Raw genomic sequence first — 24,129 nt, forward strand, 5'->3', positions numbered from 1 at the left:
CCTCAGAAGGTCCTTAAGAGTGTTCAAGATCAACTGTTTGATGACATGATGTGCAGGTAACTACAAACGTCACTCAAGTTGACAGGATCTTGTGGCAGTTGCCCCTCTTCTGAGGATTTGGTTTTATTTTCCCATCTTTTAAGCCTAGTTTGCTCCTATGGTTTTGTCTAGCTATGCTTTAGTTTGCCTCCACCATACCCAGAGGAGGTCTAACTTGAGAAACATCTCTACCCTGTTTTCATTTACTTCTATGTCCCTGCAACAGTAGATGCAGACTCAAACAACTTCTTGTGCCATACCTACTGTGATGCTTCTGTTTGGAAACTGGGTGGTTTGATTTGTATATACATTAAAAATGGAGTTTTACACTACAAGCTTATATAATTTCTGCTATCCATCATCATCCCCACGCATCTTCCAGCATTATTGCTTTCAAAACAAAGTAGGAATAAGTTCACTTTGGTCTGCTAATCTAGGCAGGAAAAAATAAAGTAAATTCAAGGCTTGGTACAAACCCAAAAATTGTGATCAAACTATATAGTTAGTAAATTGTTTGTCTAAATCTTTCATGTATGATGAAAGATTATTATCATAATTCATTAGCAAATTACAGACTTTGTAATGCAGACAGACACAAATTTGGCTTTGTATCAATCATTTTAGACCAGCTGGGTAGAAATTAACACAACTCTGGGATACATAAATGAAGTGCTCTTTCATTTTTAATTCACTGGAAACTTTGAAGGAAAGAAATGGAAGCTCTTTCAAAAATGTCAGTTTTCCCTAATTTTTGTAAATCATTCCATTTCACTGTAGAGATATAGAGATACAATCACACATACACGGAGTGTATGTAATTGAATACCACAGTAACTGCTCAATCAAAATAAATATAGTATGATGTAAAAGAAAAGCAGTGCAGTTTAAAAAAATCCGTTTCTTTCATTGTTTCTGAGGCAGTCATACACATTAGTGATCACCAGAAGAATTATTAAACAAAGTCAAAAGCTAATAGCCTAGCTACTCACAAGATACAGTATTGTCAAAATTCCTGCTCTGAGCTTTTTCAGCCCACTGACATGATCTTGTACAAAAATGCTTGTTTTGATTACGTCTACTTCGCCTAAGCTACAAGGCCGTGTATAGTGACAGCTGCATCTGGGAGCAACTTAAAACAAATTTTATCTTAGTGGCACCTAATCCAGAGACTGGTACAAGCGGCATGGAAAAGTCAGTGTCAAAATTAAACAATGAAGGCTTTTCTAGGAACAGATGCTTTTTGCCTGCAGCTGTAAAAACCTTAAAACAATCCTATACCCCACTGTCTGGTCACGCAACTATCACAAAGCAAGGCATAAATTTTACCACTTATTGCAAATGTTTGCTGAGAGCTTCTATAACCCTTTTTAAAAACAGTAACAGGGATTTCTTGAGGGTGATTATGAGGCCATTTTATCCTTTAAATGAGTGCAAGGCTCTTCAATTTATGCCCATGATTCTTGGTACAAAACCAAAAGTAACTTTTCGAGTTCATGTTTTACACAGATATAGGAACATAACTGCAAAATCTAAAGGAATAGGTTCGCTAAAGAGATAGCGCACTGTTTCACTAAGATGTTATGGACCAGAGGCAAACATTAATTCACATTTGAAACAGCTAGTGAGTATTTTCTTTGCATAGTAATTACAAAGCGATGTAGCACAGCACTACCGTTACGCTGCTGCTAAGATACTATTGACTATTTCAGTGTCGTATCTCCGCAGCTACTATGTTAAATAGCCTCATCACCTCAACTATCCAAAAAATTTCCTCTTTCTATTAAATGAATGCATTAATAAACTTTAAACTGAAATATAAACTCCTAGGAAAAAAACTTCTGTAACTCAACGAATAAAAGTAAACCATCAGCTCTCAATTAAGTGAGCAATTTACAATGTCAAGGATCTAGTTGTGCTCCATATGAACTGACGGGGCTTTTAGATTAGCTTCTGTTGTGTATTTAAAAGTGATAGCACCAACATGATTTACATAAGTACAATATTTTCAAATATTTTCTCATCAAGCAAGCGCTCTAAAATTGTGAAGTGTTTCCTTTCTTACTCAAGTTAAAAAAAAAAAAAAACACAACAACTTTTCCAGAACAACAGTTCATTAGCACCTCACTATTTATAAGTATAATTGGGTTGTTTGATGAGAAAACATGAGAGAACACTGTGCCTACTATAATTTGCACAAATACAAATTTCATTGTTTGAAAACAAATCAGCAATTCAATGATTGTTAGGTTTTTTTAATATAAGTGTATATCATGCAATAATAGAAGTGATCCTATTATAGTTAACACAGGATAAAAAGGTTAAACCATGATCTAGTACACCTTAATTTACAACCTGTAAATTAATTTTTTTTAATTGCAAAAAAAAAAGGTAACCTTAATTTTTCATTTATGACTCAACTAAATATCATTTATACAAATAGCAGCGCCATGCTGTTGAGCTACAGAGTACTATCTTTCCACTTTAAATGGCACAGGAACTAGGGACATAGCCTTTTAATATGTTCATAAAGCTGCTTAGGTTTTCTTGTCATTCCATGCTAACACCTTTTTAATAGCTAGCATTATGACTGAAGCCTTGCATAAAAATTCTCCACCCCAAAAGTAAAACATAGCAAATACTCAAAATCAGAATAGCAAGCAATGGCTTTAATTGCAGTTTTCAAAAAATTCAGGATTTTAAATTAGGTCTTGATCCCCAAAATCCTTAGTATCCTTAAATTACATAAGCAAAGCCATGCACTTCAACGTGATTACTCCTAAAACAAGGACAACTCACATGACTGAGCATTTATGGAGCCGAACCTATAACCAAAATTTTAACAATGACTCCTCATTACTTTCAAATTTAAATAAATTGATCCTTATCCTTTGAGAGTTTCTCTCAAATCCAACAACACTTACAGATGTAGTGTAATAGAGACAGAGAATGAGAGAAAGGAAGAAAGGAGATATAAACATACACGCAAAACTACGAGCGCTGACAAATCGAAAGCTAACAGATGTGTGACTTCTAATTAGTTATAATAATCTGTGCTTCAATGCTATTGGAACATGCCTCGCCTTCCCTTGGAAATCAAACAGCTTGCTTTGGAGTTTTAAACTCTCTGGGCGCTTCTAAATTTATTCAAGAAAAAAACCTTGCTTTCAGCAAATTTTAGATATCTACAGTGATAACTTTATGAAAGGAAAATATTAAATTATAATTATCCTAAACAGACACAGTCTTGTGAAACTAACCCTACATTCATATGAAAATACAAAGCATTGACTATAATGAATTTGATTCATCCTTGGACACAAAGCTTTACCACAGTAAACTCAGTCAACTGTTGCTCTTGCTTTTATATTCATAGTACTTAAATAGCGCACTTTAAAACAAAAAAAACTCCAATTGGCTTTTCATACATCCACCCTCCCCAAAAATAACGCACTTGAAAAACCCAAATGATATGAAAAGGCTTCAAGGCCTCTTTTCTCCTTTTCACAGCACTTTTTTTTTTTATTTCTGTTTGCAGTAATCTGCCTTTCACTTTCTCATTGCTACAGAACAAACGAGGAGGCTCAGCACTTTGAAAAGGGGGCTCAATGTGTAATGGGTCCACTAGAATTAATTTAGTTGCACCAAATCCATTGAGCAGTGAGGGTTTTTTCTCTTCTCAAATCATTTTGAGTCGGACGCAGCCCCCAGCCTTTGTAATTCTAGTAAAGCACTTAAAGTGCACAGTAGGTGTTCATCAGGACCATCTGGTCAAAAGCAAAACAAGCTGCTGATTTTGCCTTTGAATAGAATGAAGCAAGTGTGAATTAGTCTCTTCAATTAGCACTATTACAACCTGTCAAGTGCATATTGTAAAACAGGATTATTACAGTATTGGTCACCAGTGCAATTATTTACTCTCTGCCTTTTCTTGCATATAAAAATCTCCATGTTTACTAGTTTTTGATAACTGAAGATCGTTTCTTTAATGATATGCACATTCAAACCCACAAAATCAAATTACAGGTTATGAAACATATTCTGTCAGGAATATATTAAGCTTCATAATTAATACTAAAGTAGAAGAGTGCCCTTCCTTTATATCTTATTGCCGTTTCTGTTGCATAAAAAGAAAAATAGTTATATTCCTTTACCAGTATGATCTCTTTGAAATAGATCCCTACAGCCAGATATTAAGATATTTTAAGTGCCTAATAAAGCTATCACTTCTGAACAGGTACACAAAAGGTATTTTTACTTCCTTTTCATATAATTCCCAACACATGACCGTTTACAAAAAGTTTATCAAGGATTTCTTTCAGCAAATACATTTTAGTTTAGCAATGTGCTGGTTTTCTTCAAAAGGAAGGCAAAAAAACAATTCAAGAAGTTGATTGAGAATAGATTTTCCCCTCCTTGTTTAAAAAGTCAAAACCTAGCTTGGTAGCTGGTACTCATTTACCACTGTAGAACACTGAGGCTATCACAGTGATAGATGTTTAAATTATGTATACTCTTGTTATGACTCACTACACATTGAATATAACTTTTACATGATAGATTTCTTTAAAAGCAAACAAAATATTTAAATGTCACAAAAAGAATAGATGCCTCTTGAGTACAATCAGTATAGCAACAAAGTATTTTACTAGCTTCTCTGATACTAAGAATAATTGAACAATAGTGTAGAATGTTTGTGTACCTCCTGTTACATATCAAAAAGTGTTACGGATTTTTATTACCACAAGAATAGTTTCCAACAATTTTAAAGCAAGTAAAAAAACCCTCAAAATATAACACAACTATTTCTGAAACTGTTAATGTTTGTACCCATATTTGGGAATGTCCATATTCTGATCTCTTGCAAATGTATTTTATCGTAATTACTCAGCTACAACATTAAGAGGAACATTACTTATATATACATCGCATGTCTCCATGCCAATGTCTGACCTTTATTGTGGATAATCTCACTCAACAAAATTGGCTTGAAAATATTTTGTACACGTACCAAAAATGAGATCTGAAAAACGTAGAAGACCTTCAGCTGGATTATTTTTCTGCATGCTGAAGGTAATTCATCTGCTTACCTACATCTACATATTACATTTATTTAGGCCTTTCAAATAAAGTTTCTGCCTGCACATTTATAAATGGTGGTTTTGTATCTTGTTTCACATTCATCCACTTATCAAAAAAGTTTCTAAAAATTCATCACAAAGGACTTCAAACTGTCATTAGGGTCTGTCAACACAGAATTTATAGTTTATCTCAGCCCAAGCAGTTGTATGCACAAATAGTTCCTCCTCCTGCCTGGAGTGCTATTGGATACATTGCTTTTCATATTCCACTTTAGCCAGTAAGTCTATAGGGAACAAAGAACAAATATATTACCTATCACAGGTGACAGGGATGCTAAGCAGCTAGCCTCTGATGAGGTTATTGGCTAAAGGAACGGAATAAAGAGCAGATGCAGCTATGCAGAAGCAGCCAGTATTTAGGGACCCATCTTCTTTGCATTGTTTGCACAGATTTTATGTTTTACTAGGAATTACAGTGCCCGGTACATGCTTTACCTAGTATTCTCAACTGGAATCTCCAGCAGTTATAAAATAAAATCACGAGTCTGCAAGAGGCCAGAGGTTTCTGCATATTTAACTCGTCCACCCTTTAGCCACAGCTTGTGTACACTGGATACTTCTGTAATCCTGCACACAGGAATCACAAAAAGGCTTCAAAGTCTACACCACCAGTAAAACAGACGAACGCAAACAAACTCCTTGTTTTTAACAGTTCTCCAGTTTGTTTAAAATTTTTTATTTTTTTTTTCCCCTATGTGACTGACTAGAACAACAAAACGTCTGATGCATGCTATTGTGACAAGAACTCAAATTCAAGAAGTTATTCAGAAATTAGTTTGTCTACTCCAGGGTGAGAAGGCAAACTTGCCTTCCATGAAACGCTTAAATATTTCCCTCTCTGAAAAGGGCTGTCCTTCGTTTCCGTTAAATAATACAACTACAACTTGCAAAAATGAAAAGTAGATGAAACATTCATTTCTAAATGTGAACAAGTTGGTAAGAATAGACAGGAAACAAATTATGTAGAATGTGGCAATGCTTTGTAATAATTGAGCACATAGCTTCTCAAATCGAAAGTTAAAAAATTCTCTGAGTCCAATTACGGATAGTATCTACAAATTATCTTAGCAGAATAAAGAACAAGTATTCAGACAGAAAACTACTTTTAGTCTTGTATTAGCAGTTCAATTTGTTGGAACTATCCTTATTTAACCATATAATACATTGGAAATTTATTAATTTACAGTCTCCAAACCGACACAAAACATAATTTCCACTTTAAAATGTGGATCACGGAAAAAAGTAACCATTATATTTCCCAGAACAGTATCTGCCCAGAATTAATTTAATACTGCCATTTTACAAAAACAAGCAGACATGAGAAACCTGTGATACAGATTAATTTGCAATTTAGACCAACATGTTATCATTAACTTTCCAATTTAACAACTGTCCTGCTCAATGCACCAAAAAAAAAAAAAAAATCTAATATAAAAAAATTTGGACAAACGCTGTTTAATTTTTTATTTAATATCTGAAGATTCCCTATAGGCTCATAATCCCACAGCAATATAACTGAATGTAACTTATATTTTTTAAACTGAGAAATTAAATCTTAATATGTAAACAGTTGGAGATGTAGATAAAACATTCTCAAGTATCATCCAAAATCCAACTACTGCATTAATATCAAGAAATGCTGAAAGCAGACACGAGCACTATAGCTTCAGGCAGGCTTGTCTCAGAGACTTTTCTGTCAGGCTGTTTCCCCATTAAACACCAAGATTTCTTTGTAATAACGCTTCATCCAAGTATCATTTACTACTAAACATGCCTTCTAAATAAAAAAAGATGACACAGAACTGAAGCAATAGTAGTTTAGGAAAGCACAGCTGAAAGCTCACTGGATTTTGCATTTAATCTATTGTAAAATATTTAGGACAGTTTTGAAAGGATGATGGGGTTAGGTTTTTGGTGTGGTGGTTGGTTTGTTGTGGTTTTTTTGAGACACTTGGAAAAAGTATCTATTCCTTAAAATTCGCAGTAGTACTATAACAACAAACTAAACTAGCCCTGGAAAGACAGTTGCACCCAACTGTGGCAAGCAGTAGAACATTTATAGAATTTTAAATATTTCTTTTAATAATTGATGTAGTCATTTTGAATCTTTCTGCATAGGATATAATGTGTGAGTAGATTGCATTAACACTGCTTAAACATTTCAACTTGTCAGTATGGCCAAGTCGATTTCTGAAATATTTGCAGTATTTTCCCATCGAAACAGTAATAAAGGTAGAATAAATATATGCCACTGCTTTATAATCACTGAACATTAATGAATATTTTATGTCTTTTTAAATCTCCCTGTTTAATTTAAAAGGATGAAATTAAGTCTCCTCCCTGCAATATGCCAATTATCTGTAAATCAAACAATAACTTGGCCATTATACTCCTTTTTGTTAATATACCAGAAGCTAATTTGAAAACACTGAACGGCATTTTTAGGTAATAATTGAATAGTCCTTCCTGCCCTCTTGTGGTTGGGAACTGCAACTCACATGGAGCTTTTCCACGATTACAAAAATACACCAGACGGAAAGTAAACTATTAATTCGTTAAAGTGTGAACAAGAGAGTGAACAACAACAAAAATCAAACAGTCCCTGAACAGGAGAGAGACAAGGGAAAGAAGAGAATGAAAGATACCACCAATTCCTCCAAATCACACAGAATAACCAGATTCATCAACCATTTGTCACACGCTCACTCTATGCTAAAAGAAAAAAAAATTAAAAAGCCATTAGAGAGTTAACATACAAAACAGTGCTTGTTTTCCATAATTAGACAAATGTTCACCAACCCTTTTACCTCAGCCAAATCCCCAGTGATTTCCATGGGACTTTGCACAGAGATATTCACCTGTTCAGCATTATCTGCACAAGCAGGTCTGGAGCTCTCTTTTCATTTTAGCCTCTGAAATGGTCTTCATAATTTTATACACTCTATTGGATGTAATACTTACATACAAGACAGAGGGCAAAGAAAGGTTTGATGCTCATGCTGGTTATGGGGTGGTAGGGTTTATTTGGAGCTTGGGTATTTAATGGGGAAAACTGTAACTTGACTTTTAAATTATGTCAACTTTCTTTTAACACGTTGACTGTAACCTGCCATTACCAACAAATAAGAAAACTTCAGTGCATGTAAAACCAGCCTAGATTCCCTTGCACTGTCACAGCTTTCTGGTTCCTTTAAGCCGGGTAAGATCCGCCAGCAAATTAGTAATTGATACAGCATAGGTAAAAACCAAATATGTATGTACGTGTTTTCTTTTAGAATCTCACCTTTTTAAAATTAAAAACAAATACTCTGATCATTTATTTCCATAAATATTCCAATTATTTTTAACCGTAAAGAGTCAGTGTGGCCTCTCAAAAAACAAAGTGATGCAAGTATATTTGTTTATTTATATTATTAACTAAAAAAACCCAAAACTAGAACTTACTATAATACGGAAAGTAGCAAACAGGCTTTCATGCAGGGGAAAGGTCAGAATCTTTACAGCTTAAGAATAATAGAATTCACAATGAAAACAGTTAATGACCATTTTTCATTGTTATATGAGATATTGCTCCTCCTATAGCTAATATTACGGAATTTAAAATAACTGTCTGCAATGTAAGCATGTGGCATGAAAAACTTCAATAAAATCTGTTCAACCCTAAAAGATTGAGAGAAGTGTCAGACCAATAGCAAACATACATTTAATTTGAAAAGCAAACATTTAATCTTAATATTTGTAATGTGAATTCTGAAGATTCACATTTCTAGATTATTTGTGATGTTTCCAGAAGTTAGCAGGTTATGTGGAAAATAACAACCAAAACATCTGGCATTAGACATACCACAGAGCACTAGACAAGAACCTTTGGCTTTAGAAAGAAGTTTTAAAAATATGCAAGGTCTGCTTGTTCTGAATTCAGAGAGCCGAGAATCACATTAGAGATATCTGTTCCTATAGGACTTAATTCTGATGAAGATCTCTACAATATCACCCCTTGCTGGCCATTCTACAGAATGGCAGTGACACCCATTATATACAAAACCATTTGGCTACTAAGGCAGTAAGAATTACAGTACTATGATAGCAACCAGTAACAGTATAGGTGCCTACAAAATGGAGATGGAGCTGGTTAAAAGAAGGGAAGACACAGGGAACTTCAAGGGGTTTAAAGATAAAATGTCTTTAAATAACTGCCTTTCCTCATCACTCTAGACTAACTCAGTAAACACTGTTCATATATTTTGCTACTACAATACAAAAAACCACATTTTTTCTGTATCATTTGATAGAAAACCTTTTTTAGGCCAAGTTCTTTAATCAAATTACAGCAATCTTGATGATCCAGTTGATTAAACCAAAAAAAAACCCCTAATAAAATAAAGGAATATCCATCAAGACCATGTAAACACTCTTTAACAAAGCTGGCATTAGCTATAATGAGCTACATTTATTCTTCAGCTGTGAAACAGCACTCACCTCCTGAATGGTACTGCTTCCTGAGAAGTTGAGGTTGTACTCCCGCTGGACTTCTCGATGGGTGACAATCAGCATGAAGTTTTGATTTAATGACTCCTGCAGGGCCCTGAAATGGTTGAAAGAAAAACAAGAAAATCAGATATAAGCATGTTATAGCTTGTTTTACAGTTAGATGCAAAAACCCCAGGGTACCCTAAACTCTACATGGACAAGTCCAGGCACAACATCATCATCTCTCTTTTCACTCTTAAATGCAAGGAAGCATGCTGAGAATGACCAAAGGCCATTCCCAAACTCCTTCCTTAAGAAGGTGACTGCAGCCTTTAAAGCTCTTCTAATGTTAAGTATTCTCGAAATTGAGAGAGTCACATTATCTTCACAAACATTGGGTATATTTAGCACTCATAATGCCATTAATACCAGGCTTGTAAGCATATTGATGACCAGACAAAATATCAAGCTACAATGCACATTAAAAACTGATGGTAAGCAGAACAAGGCAAAGCATGCTCTCACTTCTCTACGGTTACCTGAAGCATAAACCAAACAGAAATTCTTCCACTTAGTTTCATTCAAAGCACATAAACCCAGCTAATAAGAACGGGACAACTAACCACAGCAAAATTTCTCATGTGGGTATTGAGCACTTAGAAAAGTTAGTTCTGCTCAAATTGTTTAAAGGTGTTTTAATGTTCATTTAAATCATATGAAATTAATCTGTATTTTAAATTTTTTTAAATAGGTCAACTTCATGTTCATGTTGTCACAAACTTGAGGAGTTTTTGTGATTTTCCTGGTAGCAACACATCTGGATGCTTAATTAGGTACAAAGTCATGCAGCTATCTACTTTTCAAAGTAGAAGGCAGGACATTTGTCACAGACACAGCAATTACAGCTGTGTACAACCTTATACAGGCTACAAAACTGCAGCAACACTGTAACATAGCTTGGATTTCTAAACCATATTCATGCAGACTTGACCTGTTCAGTAGCATGTGGAATTAAATTGTGCTTATTTGATTTTTTTTTTTTTTCTTATCACATACTCTTAAAAGAATGACAAACTTGGGGGGGGCGGGTGTGGGGTGTCTGTTCTTTCACATCTTCACTGTTCCATGACACTTCAACATGCCATTCATCTTAGCAATAGAGGGAAAATTCTGTATGCAGATAAGCACAGCTGTATCTTAAGATACAAGATGACAAGAAAGAGTGCTAGATTATTTGAGACCTGATTTGTTAGTTTTAACTTCTGCTGGAATTACTGATCTGCAGTTTTGCTGCTCCAATGGCAAGTAACCCATGCAATACTCACTGGATGCTTTCGCAAGAGATGCACGATTTGATTTAACTTCTCAAGAAAAATTACCTTGCAAAAATATCTTCACTCAGCAACTTAATTTGGATTCTGTGACATCTTAAAACTAATAATCACATACTACAAAACAAAATCGCAAAGTTCTATTTCTCGTCTTTTATGGTTCTGTAATATGGAAGATAAATTTAACTCATTGTCAGTGCTAGGTATGATCAAGTGTATGAGAGACACTACAAATGTAACGGAAGTCATCTATGCTGAACATGAATTTAGCTGCACTTGTCACAAAATCTTGTAAGAAAAGGACTAAAAAAAAAAATCTAAAATACTTAACAGTCCTTCAAAAGAGGGGAAAAAAAAAAAAAAAAAAAAAAAAAAGGCCTGAAAAGCTGTATGCCTGTTTTCAAAGGTAATTCTATTTTGATTGTTAACAGTAAGTTTAGCATCGCCATAACCATATTTTCTTTTGGCAAATGTTCAGTAGCAACTAAAATATCCTGCTGTGCTTTTTCAGATTCTGATTTTTTATTTGTTTTCAGAAAAGACTGGAGGCGAACGACATATTTAATTGCTCTGAAAACATTAACTACAGCATATGTGAATGGCTCTGGATTCCATGCAGAATCACAGAAGGCTCTGTTAAAGCTATCTGAAAATCCGTAGATGCTAACTGATAACACGACACGTTTTCCTTCGGTAATTGATGTAAACATAGAATGAAACAGCTTTGTTCGATCAAACCCTCAGTCTCTCAAGGTTTGTTCGATCAAACCCTCAGTCTCTCAAGGTATGCATGATACACACAATTCGGTTCTAGCTAAAATACAGCATGCTAATAAAAAGCATCTGCTTGTAGGAAAGGTTTTCCACTTCTCTATTTCATCTGGATGTGATAGCAGAGAGTATTTAATAAAAGGAAAAAAATACTCTTCAAAACACAGCTAATTTAAATTAAGTGCTTTAAAATTAAAAGCCTCAATTTTTGAAGTAGCTAACAATTGTGACACCTCTACTTTTTGGATTTCTAAACAACACAAGCTGAATGTTCTTAACAAGCAAATTCTCAATACATATTCATAGCCAAATATAGTCAAGAAGAGGCTGAAAATTAAGCCACCTACAAAAAAAAAAAAGCTTGAAGAAATTTAGGAAAAAATTGGTTTTGAAAGTGTTACAATTAAAATGCATGGTTAATTATTCACCTTTTCTTCAGAAAAATAATATAACGAGGAATATTACTTCTGCTTACACAGAAATGCCGTGGTCAACTGACTCAACCCTTTGAGTTCCTGTATCAAAATTTCATCTGGTCTGACAGCCATAAGTACTGGAGCATATACGGGAAGAGAATGGATGGCATATCTGATGGGCAGTTTGTGCCAATGACTTCCTACGCTTACCAACACCCCTGTGTGGGACTGGGTTTATTTGAACACATAGCTGTACAATCAGTGATGCCAGTCCCCTCCCATATTAATTTCCTCCAGCAACTAGGGATGCAGATTACCCCAAATTATTTGTGCCAATAGAACTCTGCTTCCAAGACACACCTTGCCCTAAAATTGTATTTTCAGCCATTAAGGCTACGATCAAATATACAAAAGAAGTGTATTTAAAGGAGACTTCTCATTGACAGTAAGCTGAAGCTTAGTTTTATTTCTTTTTAGCTGCACATAACCGTATTGAGAAGACTGACTTTGAACACAATGCACATGTCTAAAATTTTGGCTTCAGTGTTTGAAGCAGTTTCATTTTCCTGTAAATGTTATCAGTTGGCTACAATCTTCCAAATTAAACATCTGCATTAAAAGAAAAAGAAAAAAAAAAAAAAAAAAAATCAGGGCCAAACCCCAGGTTTGCCATCAGTGCTAACAGAATTTAATTCATCTGAGAATTAATTAGTGGGAAGAAAATCAAATTCTAGAAATAGGATTAAAGTAGGCCACTCTTATCAGCACCATTTTCCCCCTACTGTAATCCCTAGATTTTAAAAGCATTTGCTGATAGGTTATATACTGCTATTACTTTTTTCTTCCTCAGCTGAGTGATTATGCATTCACTATTCAGCACAGGAGGCAAGGGAACTTGATGGTATTTTTGGGCACCAGTCTTCCATTAGAGGAACTCTGCCTACACACAAAAAAGAAATCCAAGAACAGACCCAGGAAAATAGACCTGAGCACAGTCATCGCTCTGAACAGTTCTAGCAAGAAAGACTTGGATCAGTTTAGGATTTCACATGGATTGCTTATATAGCATTGGTTATCAGCATCATCACAATGGACAGAAACCTTACTGATGGCCCAGGATTTAGCTGATGTTGAAACTCTACAATATGCAAACAAAAATGCTCCTCTCAAACTCAGATTTCAAGCAGCGGAAGTTGCAAGAATTTTATCACTGAACTCAAAATATCAAAACTCTTAATTGAGTCTGGAAAGAGTTTATTCACCGGCTACTCCATCCAAATTCCAATTCAACACAATTTATAAACCACATGACTAATAAATTAACAATTTTTAACAAAAAAAAAAAGTGTGACTGAAAATAATGCTCATCTTAGGGGACAGCAATTTTTCAATCATTCTACACAATGCTGAAGCAAGATGGTATTAGTATAGATATTTATTATATTTTAAGCTTCCATTTTTACTGCTTTTCTATTCTGTATCAATATATGAAAGATTGGTTGCATCTATTGTTAAGTGACTGCCTTAATGCTTTAATTTCTGATGTAATGCTTTGCTTCTTAATAACATTTTCCTTTGAAATTTTAGTCATATTTTAAGCTCTGAAACCAAAAGTATATCCTTAATCAACTATCAGCAAATGCTCCTTTTAATTTCACTTCTGTAAGTTGTTATGAAATACATTCAGCATTTCCCATTAGGCAATATCTTTCTCAGTCACATGGAGATTCCCCCAAAATCTCTGAATTTTATACAAATAGGTATGACACAAGGTAATTAACATTTCCATTTTAAACTTACAGATTTATACAAGCTCATGTCAACAGAAGTCCAAATTTACTGTAATTACAGATTATTTACATTAAAACAAAATAAGGAATCAGTATGTAAATGTAATGTTTGTTGTAGCTAATGCAGCAGGCGGTGGTAGATTAGGTTCAAACAGCAATCAGTTAGCAAATCTGGCTAACATGTAAATGAGCAGAAGCCCTTTTGTTTACATTCTATTGCATTTTAAACTTCAGGATTTTTAAACTGTCTCATGAGCAGATGTGAAAATAAAACATTAATCTTACCATTCTTATTGAAGCTTTCAAAGCAACTAAGCAAGGCACTGCTCCTGTCCAGCTAAACAGACAATACTAATAATTGAAGTTGCAGGTTACATCGTTCTTAATTAACTCTGCTACAGTTGAGAGCGTGTAAGACATCATGCCACGATCACCACTCCTCTGCAATAATCTAACGCACACGCACTCAGCAATATATTGACCCATTATGTCAAATACGGGGCTTTCTTTAATTCCTGTCCACACAGATGATTACATTTCTTAAATAAATTACAATTGCTTAGTAAAAACACATCATTTGTAATAATCACCAAGGTATGCACCTGGTCAAACAGCTTTAACTGTTCTGAACCTTCCAGTGATTCATCAGGTATAATAAAGTACCTAAGACTTTCAGCTATTTAGCAAAAAAGCATAAATACAAAATACATTATACCCATTAAAGTGACGACTGAAAAAAAAATTGAGAAAAAGTGCCTCCCAGAACATGCAAGATAGAAAGGAGACACGATCAGGATGATCTAGTTCCGTGGCCAGACTTGCACACCTACACCTTTGATGCTCCCCTCTATCACATTCTCCAAAACCCTTTTCCCTGAACTGGGTATTGCTGGCTTTCAAGAAGCACCCACAGCAACAAAGGGAAGCAAAGTCACTCTGAGGAAGTGAAGAATCTAATCTGACAAAGTCAGTGCAAGGGATCTCTCTTCCCCTTGGACGATTAAATGATGGACATTCTTTGGCACCTTTCCTTTGAAGACTGCTTTCTAAAGGAAATCACGTTTTCCTCACCCACCTGTCCCAGCCGGTAACTTTTGAACATATTCATTAGTTTCAAGGACACCTAACAGTGTCATAAAGATTTCAAAGACTGCGCGTGGAGAAACAGCTGGGTAGAGGAGAGGGACCCAAATTACTACCCACCTTAGTAAAAGGCTGCAGTACAAGCACAGTACTTTTATACTCCATCCAGCTAACTTCTAGCCAATGATTACAGAAAGACCTACAGCACATGAAGTCTCCTTTCCTTCGATATTATTTGGCTCTCAGCTGCAGAACAGAGGCAGGGCAAGCTATGCAGTGGGGGAAAAAATGGCATAGGTGCTACAAAATACATGGGAAGAAGTGGAGGCAGTGTCAGAGGTAGGTGAGATCATGGGAAGCATGGAGGGAGAGGGCTGAGATACTGCAGCCACTGGGATGAGGCAGGAATTCACTAGAAATCAGGTTTCATTATGTCCACAGCTCACAGAACACGTTATTCTTCCAGATATCACACATGGATAAGTATGGCTTTGCCAACTGAAATTATGGAAGCAGGGCATGTAACCCTACAGGTGGTATTTGACATTTAAATTTAATCTTTACATCTCAATTTACTAGCATGCAGTAGTAATTCACTGGCTTTCTATTACCTATAAAAGCTTTAGATGTGCCACTGATGAACAAAGATACCCTAGGAGATTTTTGCTTGTTTAGCTGCAGGATCACTTGCCCATTACATTTAGATATTAGTTTTAAGTCAGTTCTGGGTTAAGCCCATTCAGTCTGTCACAATAAACTTCAATGCCTATGTACCAATACATTGGAAAAGGATGCTTCAGACACTGTTCTCCCTGAGTGTCAAGAACTGGCACAAATTGGAGTTTATAGAGCTGTGACCAGATTGCTCCTTTTAAGAAGGGCATATACATAAAATGTCATGTACTGAAATCTCAGTCTTTTCAAATATCACTTTCTGGAGATATTCAAATCACGACTATTTATCTCTAGTTCAAAATAGAAGTTATTTGAAGAAAATGACAGATGAACTCAAAGTAAGAGGCAAAGTTCCTTAACATCCATTAATAATAGATGTGAGCATGATGCTTTTAAAAATTGTGGGTAATAAACTAATCTGAATAATAACTGACCTAACAGTAGGCAGTAAACAGTGTAACTGGGTTTGGTACATTGCTTCAATTAGATGTGTTTTGATCTGCATTGATGCTTTAATTGGAGGCAAGCCTCCCCTTTCATCTAGAATTTATGACTTCAGGGAGATGATCTAGTCTTCAAATTATCCTTGTTTAAATAGCCACTAATTAATCATCATTTGCTATCCCAAAGCTACCAACTTTATCTTAAAAATATCCAGAACTAATCTCGACTACGAAACAAGTATAAACTGCAAGGGTAACAACCACTTTGATTTTACTAACAAGTAAAGTTCTTTTAAAATATTCATCCAATAAAAAAGCCTAAGAACTGTTTTTAAACAGTTTGTTGTTATATAGTTTATTGCAGTTGCAATAAACAACATTCTGCAGACCACAGTTTTCTTTCCAGAATCAAAGACATTCAAATTACAATATACAGGGTGATATTTGGGTAGAAAATTTCAAAATTGGAAATGGATTTTAAAAAAAACAAACCAAACAATTAGTATCTACAGTGGTTTTCCACAGTATTTTCACCATCCTTCAATTAGCTGCTTAAGTACAATGGCTTATTGTCCTCACACACAACTACAGCTCCTGTTTGCACACACAGAGCACATACAGCTCACAGAGCTCACTAACACTCTGCTCCCTCTGTTCCACTGTCACTATTCCTCCTCTTAATGCTTCTTTTCTTTATTGTTAGTATTTTTATAATTCATATCAGCATTCTTATTTTCTCCACGGACTACACGGTGACATGCACAAGTAGCTTTTAGTAATATATGTAGTACTTTTAGTCATTAGGAAACCAGTTACTTCTTTCTATTGATTGTCAAAGAATTTCCTTCACCAGTAATACCAAACTGCATTTGCAGAATATTCTCCTATGGATTACAAGGGCAGAAAACCAAGTCCCTTTTCAGCCTACTCAAAGCACTCTAGTCTAACGATGCTGCCGTTTGACCCGTTCCAGTTGCAGCCCTCCCGGCTTGCTCGGCAGCCAGAGCAGCGCTGCTCTCCCAGCTCAAGTACTGGGCACCCTCTAGCGACTACCCAACAAAATTCGTGTGCTCCTGGTAAAGAGCGCATACAGGTCTGCCTTTGAGAAAGGGAAAGTAATCGAAGTAATTACAAATTACTTTATAAAAGTAAAGATTCCATTTTCTATAAAATAACATTTTCGAGCCTCAGCAATATTCACTGACATACGAACACTCACTGTTAATTTTGAGTATTCAAATCACTAATAAAAGATATCCTGCTCAGTTAGAGGAAATTAATTACTCAGCCTATCTATGTACGTTTTAAAAGCCCAAGAAGGTAAGATTAAAGTAATGTTACAAACATTGCAGGAAGAAAATTCTGATCTGCTGGCGATGACTTATACAAGTTTACATTAAATGACGCAACGTAATGCAGTAACTTAGGAAAGGCTAGCTCTCATTTCCATAGGGACTAGACTTTTGTTAAATTAAAGTCGTTGCATCTGGGACATGAATAATTCTGTATATACCTAAGTGGTCTATGTACCACACAAAGGTTTTAAAAGAACTTAACCAGCTTCTTTCCAACAACAAGGTGCTGAGGTACGTTGTCCCAACACTCAGTACAGCAGCGAAAATGCTTTGTATTTACTGATTGCAGATTCCTGCAAGGATACATGTGGCTTCATAAAAATTGTATAAAACCAAATCATACAAGAAGAATTTATGGCCAAAAGACTTACCCAGAATGACTTGAAGAAGAAGGAGGCAGGTCAGGTGTTAGAACATAAAGACTATTATTTTTTGGCAAGTGTAGAGTTTTTAAAACAGTCTGAGGGGAGAAAAATCATTATAAATAAAAAACATTCACCAATTCTGACATATTATTTTATTTCTTTTAATTAGTGATGCTTATTTACAATACCACCAAATATTTTGTTTCGAAAGATACTTACTGTTAACTTCATTACATCCTTTTTTGTAGGTGGGTCATGTTATGTATAGAAACAAACACAAACTAAAGTGATTTGTCCTATTTTTCTTTTGCAATGTTTTAGTTTAAGAATTCCTTGTATGCCACCCAAGACATCTAATGTTGTTTGAAACTCACAGTTCTTGCATTGTAATCCCCACCCACAGATGCTCGGTTTGAAGCTCTGAATTCAGTTAACTGAAAACACAGTTGAAAACTTACACTATCATCTACATCTCCAGTCTTCCACCCTTTTAAAAGCATTTTAGATGCAGGAATCTGAAGTTCATTTTCTAGAATACGTTTGATATCTCCTAGAGAGAAAACAAAGAAAATATTTAAAATATACACACTTACTACTTTATTTCAAACAGTACTGAGTTACAGTTAAAAAACAAGAGCAAGGAAAAATTTATTATGAAAACCATTTTTATTCCAGTTACCCTCGTAACATACACTTCAAACAGTAACAGACAAATGAAGCTACAAAAAAAAAGAAAGAAAAAACCCAACACATAAAGCATGAATTACTGGAGAATCACATGAGGATTTGACAATTTGGACATATATTTGAATAGTTCTACACTGCGTATGCTAGACAGACATTCGCAGATGCATGCTATCTGTAGCAACGGACTTTGCCAGCAATAAAGAGGGTGCATATTTTTGATACCGAATTCCAGTATCGATAGTCCTGACCCAAAGAACTGTTCATATAATTTAACTGCTCTGACAGCTTTTTCAATGTTTTGCACATTTCGATGCTCTCTTCTCCCTGTAGTTATTACAGTCATAAAATAATTCAGGCTGGAAGGTACCTCAGGAGCTCATCTAGCCCAGGCCCAGCTCAAAGGTCTAATTAAACCAGTTTAGTCAAAGATTTGTTCGGCTGACTCTTGAACACTTCTAAGGATCAAAGTTTGACAACTTCTCTGGCCAATCTATTCCAGCACTTCACCACTCTCACAACTAAAAAAAAGAAAAAAATTCTTTCATCTAACGGGAATTTTCAACATTGCAAATTGTGTCCATTGCCTCTCATCTTATTATTGTGCACCTCCAAGAAAAGTCTGGCTCCATCTTCTCTGTGTCCTTCCAGCAGGTAGCTGTAGACAGAGGTAAGGTCTCTACCTCTCCCCTTCTCTTTCCCAGGCTGAACAAATGCAGTTCTCTGTGCCTCCCTTCCTATGTTGCCATGTGCTCCAGTGCCCTGACTATCTTGCTGGCCTCTGCTGGACTCACTACAGAATGCCAACAACTTTCTTGTACTGGAGTCCTCAAAATTGGATGCAGTGCTCCAGATACAGTTTTGAAAGTGCTGAAGAGGGGAATAATTATTTCCCTGGATCCACTATGCTAACACAGCCTAGGACTTGGCTGGCCTTCTTCACTGCAAGCGTGCAGTGCTAATGCACCCCTAGATCCCTTTTTTTTATAAAGTTGCTTTCTAGCCTGTCAGCCCTCAGCCAGTCATCAGATGGGATGACATGGAGTTATCCTATCCCAGATGCAGGACTTCAGCTTTGAACTTCACAAGGCTCCTGTCAGCCCATTTCTCCAGGCTGTCAAGGGCCCTCTAAATAGCAGCCTTGCCCTCCAGAATATCTGCCACTTTCTCTGATCTGGTATTCTTTGTCAATTTGATAAGAGCGCTCATCTTAACAACAAGGTTTTTATTAAAGATATTAAGCAACACTGGCCCCAGAATCAACCCCTGAGGGATACCCCTCAACTAGTAACTGTTCACCAGTCAGATTTTGAGCCCAACAGTCCAGGCAATTACCTACCTACCTTATCAGCCCACTTATCCAGTCCTTATCTTAACAACATGACTATAAGAACACTTACTAAAGTCAAAGTGACATCCACCATTCTCCCCTTGTTCAGAGAGTCAGTCACCAAATCATAAACAGCAAATAACACTGATAGGGAACAATTTGCCCTTAGCGAATCCATGCTTGCTGTTCCAAACCACCTTCTTTTCTTTCCTGTGCTCAAAAAGAGCTTCCAGTAAGATTTTCTCCATAAGCTTCCCATGGACCAAGTTCAACAATCACCATTGAACAGTAGGCTCACGTTTTCCTTAGCCTTTCTTTTCATGCTGATGTACTTACAGAAGTCCTTCTAATCCCTCAGTGGTTTCAACTCCACCTGAGCTTTGGTCTTCTTAACTCCAAACCTGCATACATTGGCAACATCTCTGTATTCTTCCTGGGTAGCCCATCACTATCTTCCACCTTCTGTGTACTTTCTTTTCACATTTAGCTTAGTCAGAAAGTCTTTGTTCTTCTGTGCTGGCCTTCTGCCATGCTTGCTCCTTTTTCTGCAAGTTGGAAGGAACTGTACTTGTGCTTTGAAGAGGTTGTCCTTGAAGATCAACTAGCTCTATTGGGCCCCTTTGCCCTCCAGGGCAGTCTCCCATTGGATCCTGCTAAGCAGATCCCTGAAAAGCCAAAAATCTTCTTTCTTCAAGTCCACGGTTGAAATTCTAATTTCCCTTAATCAGTTCTCTCATGACTTTAAACACATAGCTGCCCTCAATCTTTATATGGCAAGATATAGACTGCCTTCTGCCCTACAGCTTAATCATTTATACCTGAAAGAAGTTAATAAGAAAAGGAAAAACAAAGTACTACGGCTACAAAATTCTGATTTGATCACACTTTTTTATCTGCTTTGCATGGATGTAGCTCAGTGCAGTGCAGCAGCAAACATGCAACACCAATCAAGAATTCAAACTAATCACGAATTCAAACGAATCACCACTAGGTGGCACGAGCCAATACCAAATCGAATTCTAAGAAGGCAAATAAGGATCAAAGTTTCCATTTCAAAATTTCAACGCAGACATACGGCTGCAGCATTGAAATTTTTTTGGATCAACCATTCGTTGATGTAGTTCTTAATTTTGATCTGTATAGAGTCTTCACTAAAAACGAAAAACAAGCAAACAAACAAAAAACCCCAAACATACCCCAACCCTTCTTCTTTACCAAAAGCAACCTGACTCTCACTCAGGGAATGTAAAAAATAACATGCTCTGCAATACTAACAATAGCATATTTCTAACATACTATTCCTAAATATATCGTGTTTAGGATAAAGACAATAAAACTGATAAAAGAAAGCTTAATTTGCACAAAAGAGTCAAATAAAAATTGGAAAAAAAAGAATGTAATAATACTTTTCATGCTGGAAAGAATTCCTCTAATCTTGTCACTAATCCTGCACAGAACGATATTCCATACATATTCGAAAAGGAAATGCCAAGATCATCTGCTTATTAGTAGACTGCATCTACGCTAATCCTACCCCAAATTACATTTTCATGCCTCAACTTAATCAGTAATCTCCATTTTGTTTCTGAAGCAAGTTCATAAGAAAACTAGATTTCAAAATAAATATTTGATAGATCACTAACCTTTACAACGGATTAGTGAAATTTTGCTTTTATAAAGCTGCAAAGAGATTTGAAAACAGTTAGTAGCTGTGGAGGCTGCATTTTCTGGGTGATTTTTTTTCTTTTCTGAGGGGTTTTGTTTTGCTTTGTCTTTTTTTAGGATTTGGATTTTTGGGGTCAGGTCTTTTTTGTTTGTTTTTGTTTTAACCGTTTTACCACAACACTTTTCAGTTCATTTTTACAAATCCTTACCAACTGTGGAGCTGTCTTCAAGTACTACATCCACATTTCTGTCTCTGTACTCAACCCTGAAGTCAAGCATTCGAGGTTGTCTTTCCACTATTTGTCTAGATGGCACTACATGGCGAAACGCTGAGGATGAGGAAGGAGTTGAAGAAGCTGCTGTAGAATGACTTGTGGGGCCATACGCTGGTCCATGTAAAGTCTCTCCACCATACTCGCTGAAAGATATGCAGATAAGGTTTAAACAGAACAGCTTGATATGTTTAAATAAAAGTTAGCAAAGCAAAAGGATCAGTATTCACTCACTATGGTCCAGAGCACACAGCTCTTGAATAAACCACACTGTCATATTTGAAAATACTGTTTTACTAATAATTAGAAAATAACTTTCATATCAGCACTATTAATATTTCAGGGACTCAGACATGCTATAGGAGAACAGCTTAGATGACAGACAATCAATTAAGCTATTTAGTCCGAAGTTCACTACGTAATTAATATCAGAATTAGCTTGAGAAGGATTATTTCCTGTTCCAGGACTGCTGCGACCATATAAAAATTCGCACCATGGCAACAACCAGCTTTCTACATCTTTGAGCTAGTATCAAATGGAAATGAGAATAAGAAATAAAGCTTAAAATACTGCACGTGGATTGGTATTTTCCAATATCAAATTAGTGGAAAACAAGTCAGATATGAAAATAGTCATATACTTAAGGTAAATAAGTTACGATAATGAGGTACATAGTGCAAAAAATACCTAGAAGTACAACAGTAATGCAATGCTGAATTCTAAATTTAAATTCAAAATCCTTCAAGCCTCCTGGACATTCACATAAGGATGTCTCCATAGCTGGCTCAATGATACATACAGCATTACAGGTCAGAATAAACTGGGAAACCCTCACTACCCAGAAGCACTTCATATTCCTCAGTGAGCCTCTCCACTAGAAGCATGTAACTGGGATTAGAAACAATAAAACATTAAATTTAAGGAATATTACTCCAGGCCAAAAAAAACCCCATGACGTACAGAAATTAAATTTGGAAGGCAAGAAACTTCATACAGTACACCTAGAGCTATGCCTTGTGGATATTCTTATCAGGAAGATTATCTGTCCTGAGCAGTTACAGGATGCAGGCTAAAAAAAAATGTATGCACTGAAAGAATGGAAGAAGAGCAAAAAAGGATTTAGGAAATGCTGAGATGTAAGTTGTCTAATTTCCATTCTTAAATAGAACTTATTTGGAAAATGCATTCTGCCCTTCTTGAAGATCTCTCAACGGGAACGCTTCTTATAGCAAGGCAAATCTGTCATCTAGAGGAGGCCTGAACTTAAAAAAGCATAAACATGGATGGCATGCATGTCACAGAACTGTAGAAATTATACACAGCTATTGCAAATCCCATCATTGTGCCTTCCACATTTGAAAAAGAAAAACACGTTATGCTTGTAACACAAGGGGCTCCCTCACTTCTCTCAGCAGGCTCACAAGGATGAATTCTCAGCTACAAAGACCACACTCAAAGACCCACGCTCAAAGGTCAAAGACCCAGTTCGCAGGTCTAAAGAGCACAGGAAAGAGTCTTATTTTCAGGATTTAAAAAAGTATAAATACAGAGTGATATGTTATTGTCTTAAATCTGATGGCCAATTATGAATGAAGTACTATAATCAGTTGGGTCTATAACAGACCCAAGAAGCAATGAATATCCTGATTCTCAAGACTGTTTTTTTTAAAAAAAAAAAAAAAAACCACAACTGAATTATAAAACAATTTCCCCCTCTCCCTTCAATTACTTAGCTAACTTCAAATCCACTTGTACTAATTCTATTTGATTCCACCACAAAAGTCATCCTACATATCTGACTGGCAACCTCTAATGTAACACAGAGACACACACATCAGTAAAGTAAGCCTCATCTGAAAACCACTGGAAACCAGGCTTCTAAGTCTTCTGAGCCTCCTTTTAAACCACTTCCACTGGAAGGGCGGAAGAAAAAGAAAAAAGTATTTGAAACACATTTGACTGTCTAAACATTTCTAAAAATTAATAAATTAGCGTAGAAGAAAGCCGTTAAGTGGACACTGGGCCATCTTGTAATCCAAGTCAGACATATCTACTCCCCAGCTCCTTCCACTGACCAAATGGTTCCAAACATTCTGGTATTTTGAATACCAGGACTTATTAACATAGGTAGAAAGAGTGCTCAACACAACCAAGACTTGATCTCAAATGGACTAGGCAGGCCTCAGGGTAAATAAACAACTGCCAACTTTACTGAGCAAATAGGGTTTTATCCTGAATCAAAAATTAACTCTATTTAATGATAGCTTCAGTAAGTATTGAGAGAGATGCCAAAACACCACT

The 24,129-nt window shown here is 35.9% G+C and overlaps 1 protein-coding gene across 1 annotated transcript in view; it reads right to left on the reverse strand.

The window, feature by feature from the left end:
• Positions 1-24,129, reverse strand: part of FAF1 (Fas associated factor 1) — a 172,689-nt gene that overhangs the window by 111,900 nt on the left and 36,660 nt on the right. The window contains exons 4-7 of the mRNA XM_086463159.1: positions 21,765-21,973; positions 18,335-18,426; positions 17,883-17,971; positions 9,657-9,762 (exon numbers count right to left, since the gene is read on the reverse strand). Coding sequence (XP_086319285.1) covers positions 9,657-9,762; positions 17,883-17,971; positions 18,335-18,426; positions 21,765-21,973 — 496 coding nt within the window. The remainder of the gene's footprint in view (positions 1-9,656; positions 9,763-17,882; positions 17,972-18,334; positions 18,427-21,764; positions 21,974-24,129) is intronic.

This window comes from Leptosomus discolor, chromosome 3 (assembly GCF_034619465.1).
Source record: "Leptosomus discolor isolate bLepDis1 chromosome 3, bLepDis1.hap2, whole genome shotgun sequence".
Taxonomy (NCBI): Eukaryota; Metazoa; Chordata; class Aves; order Leptosomiformes; family Leptosomidae; genus Leptosomus; species Leptosomus discolor.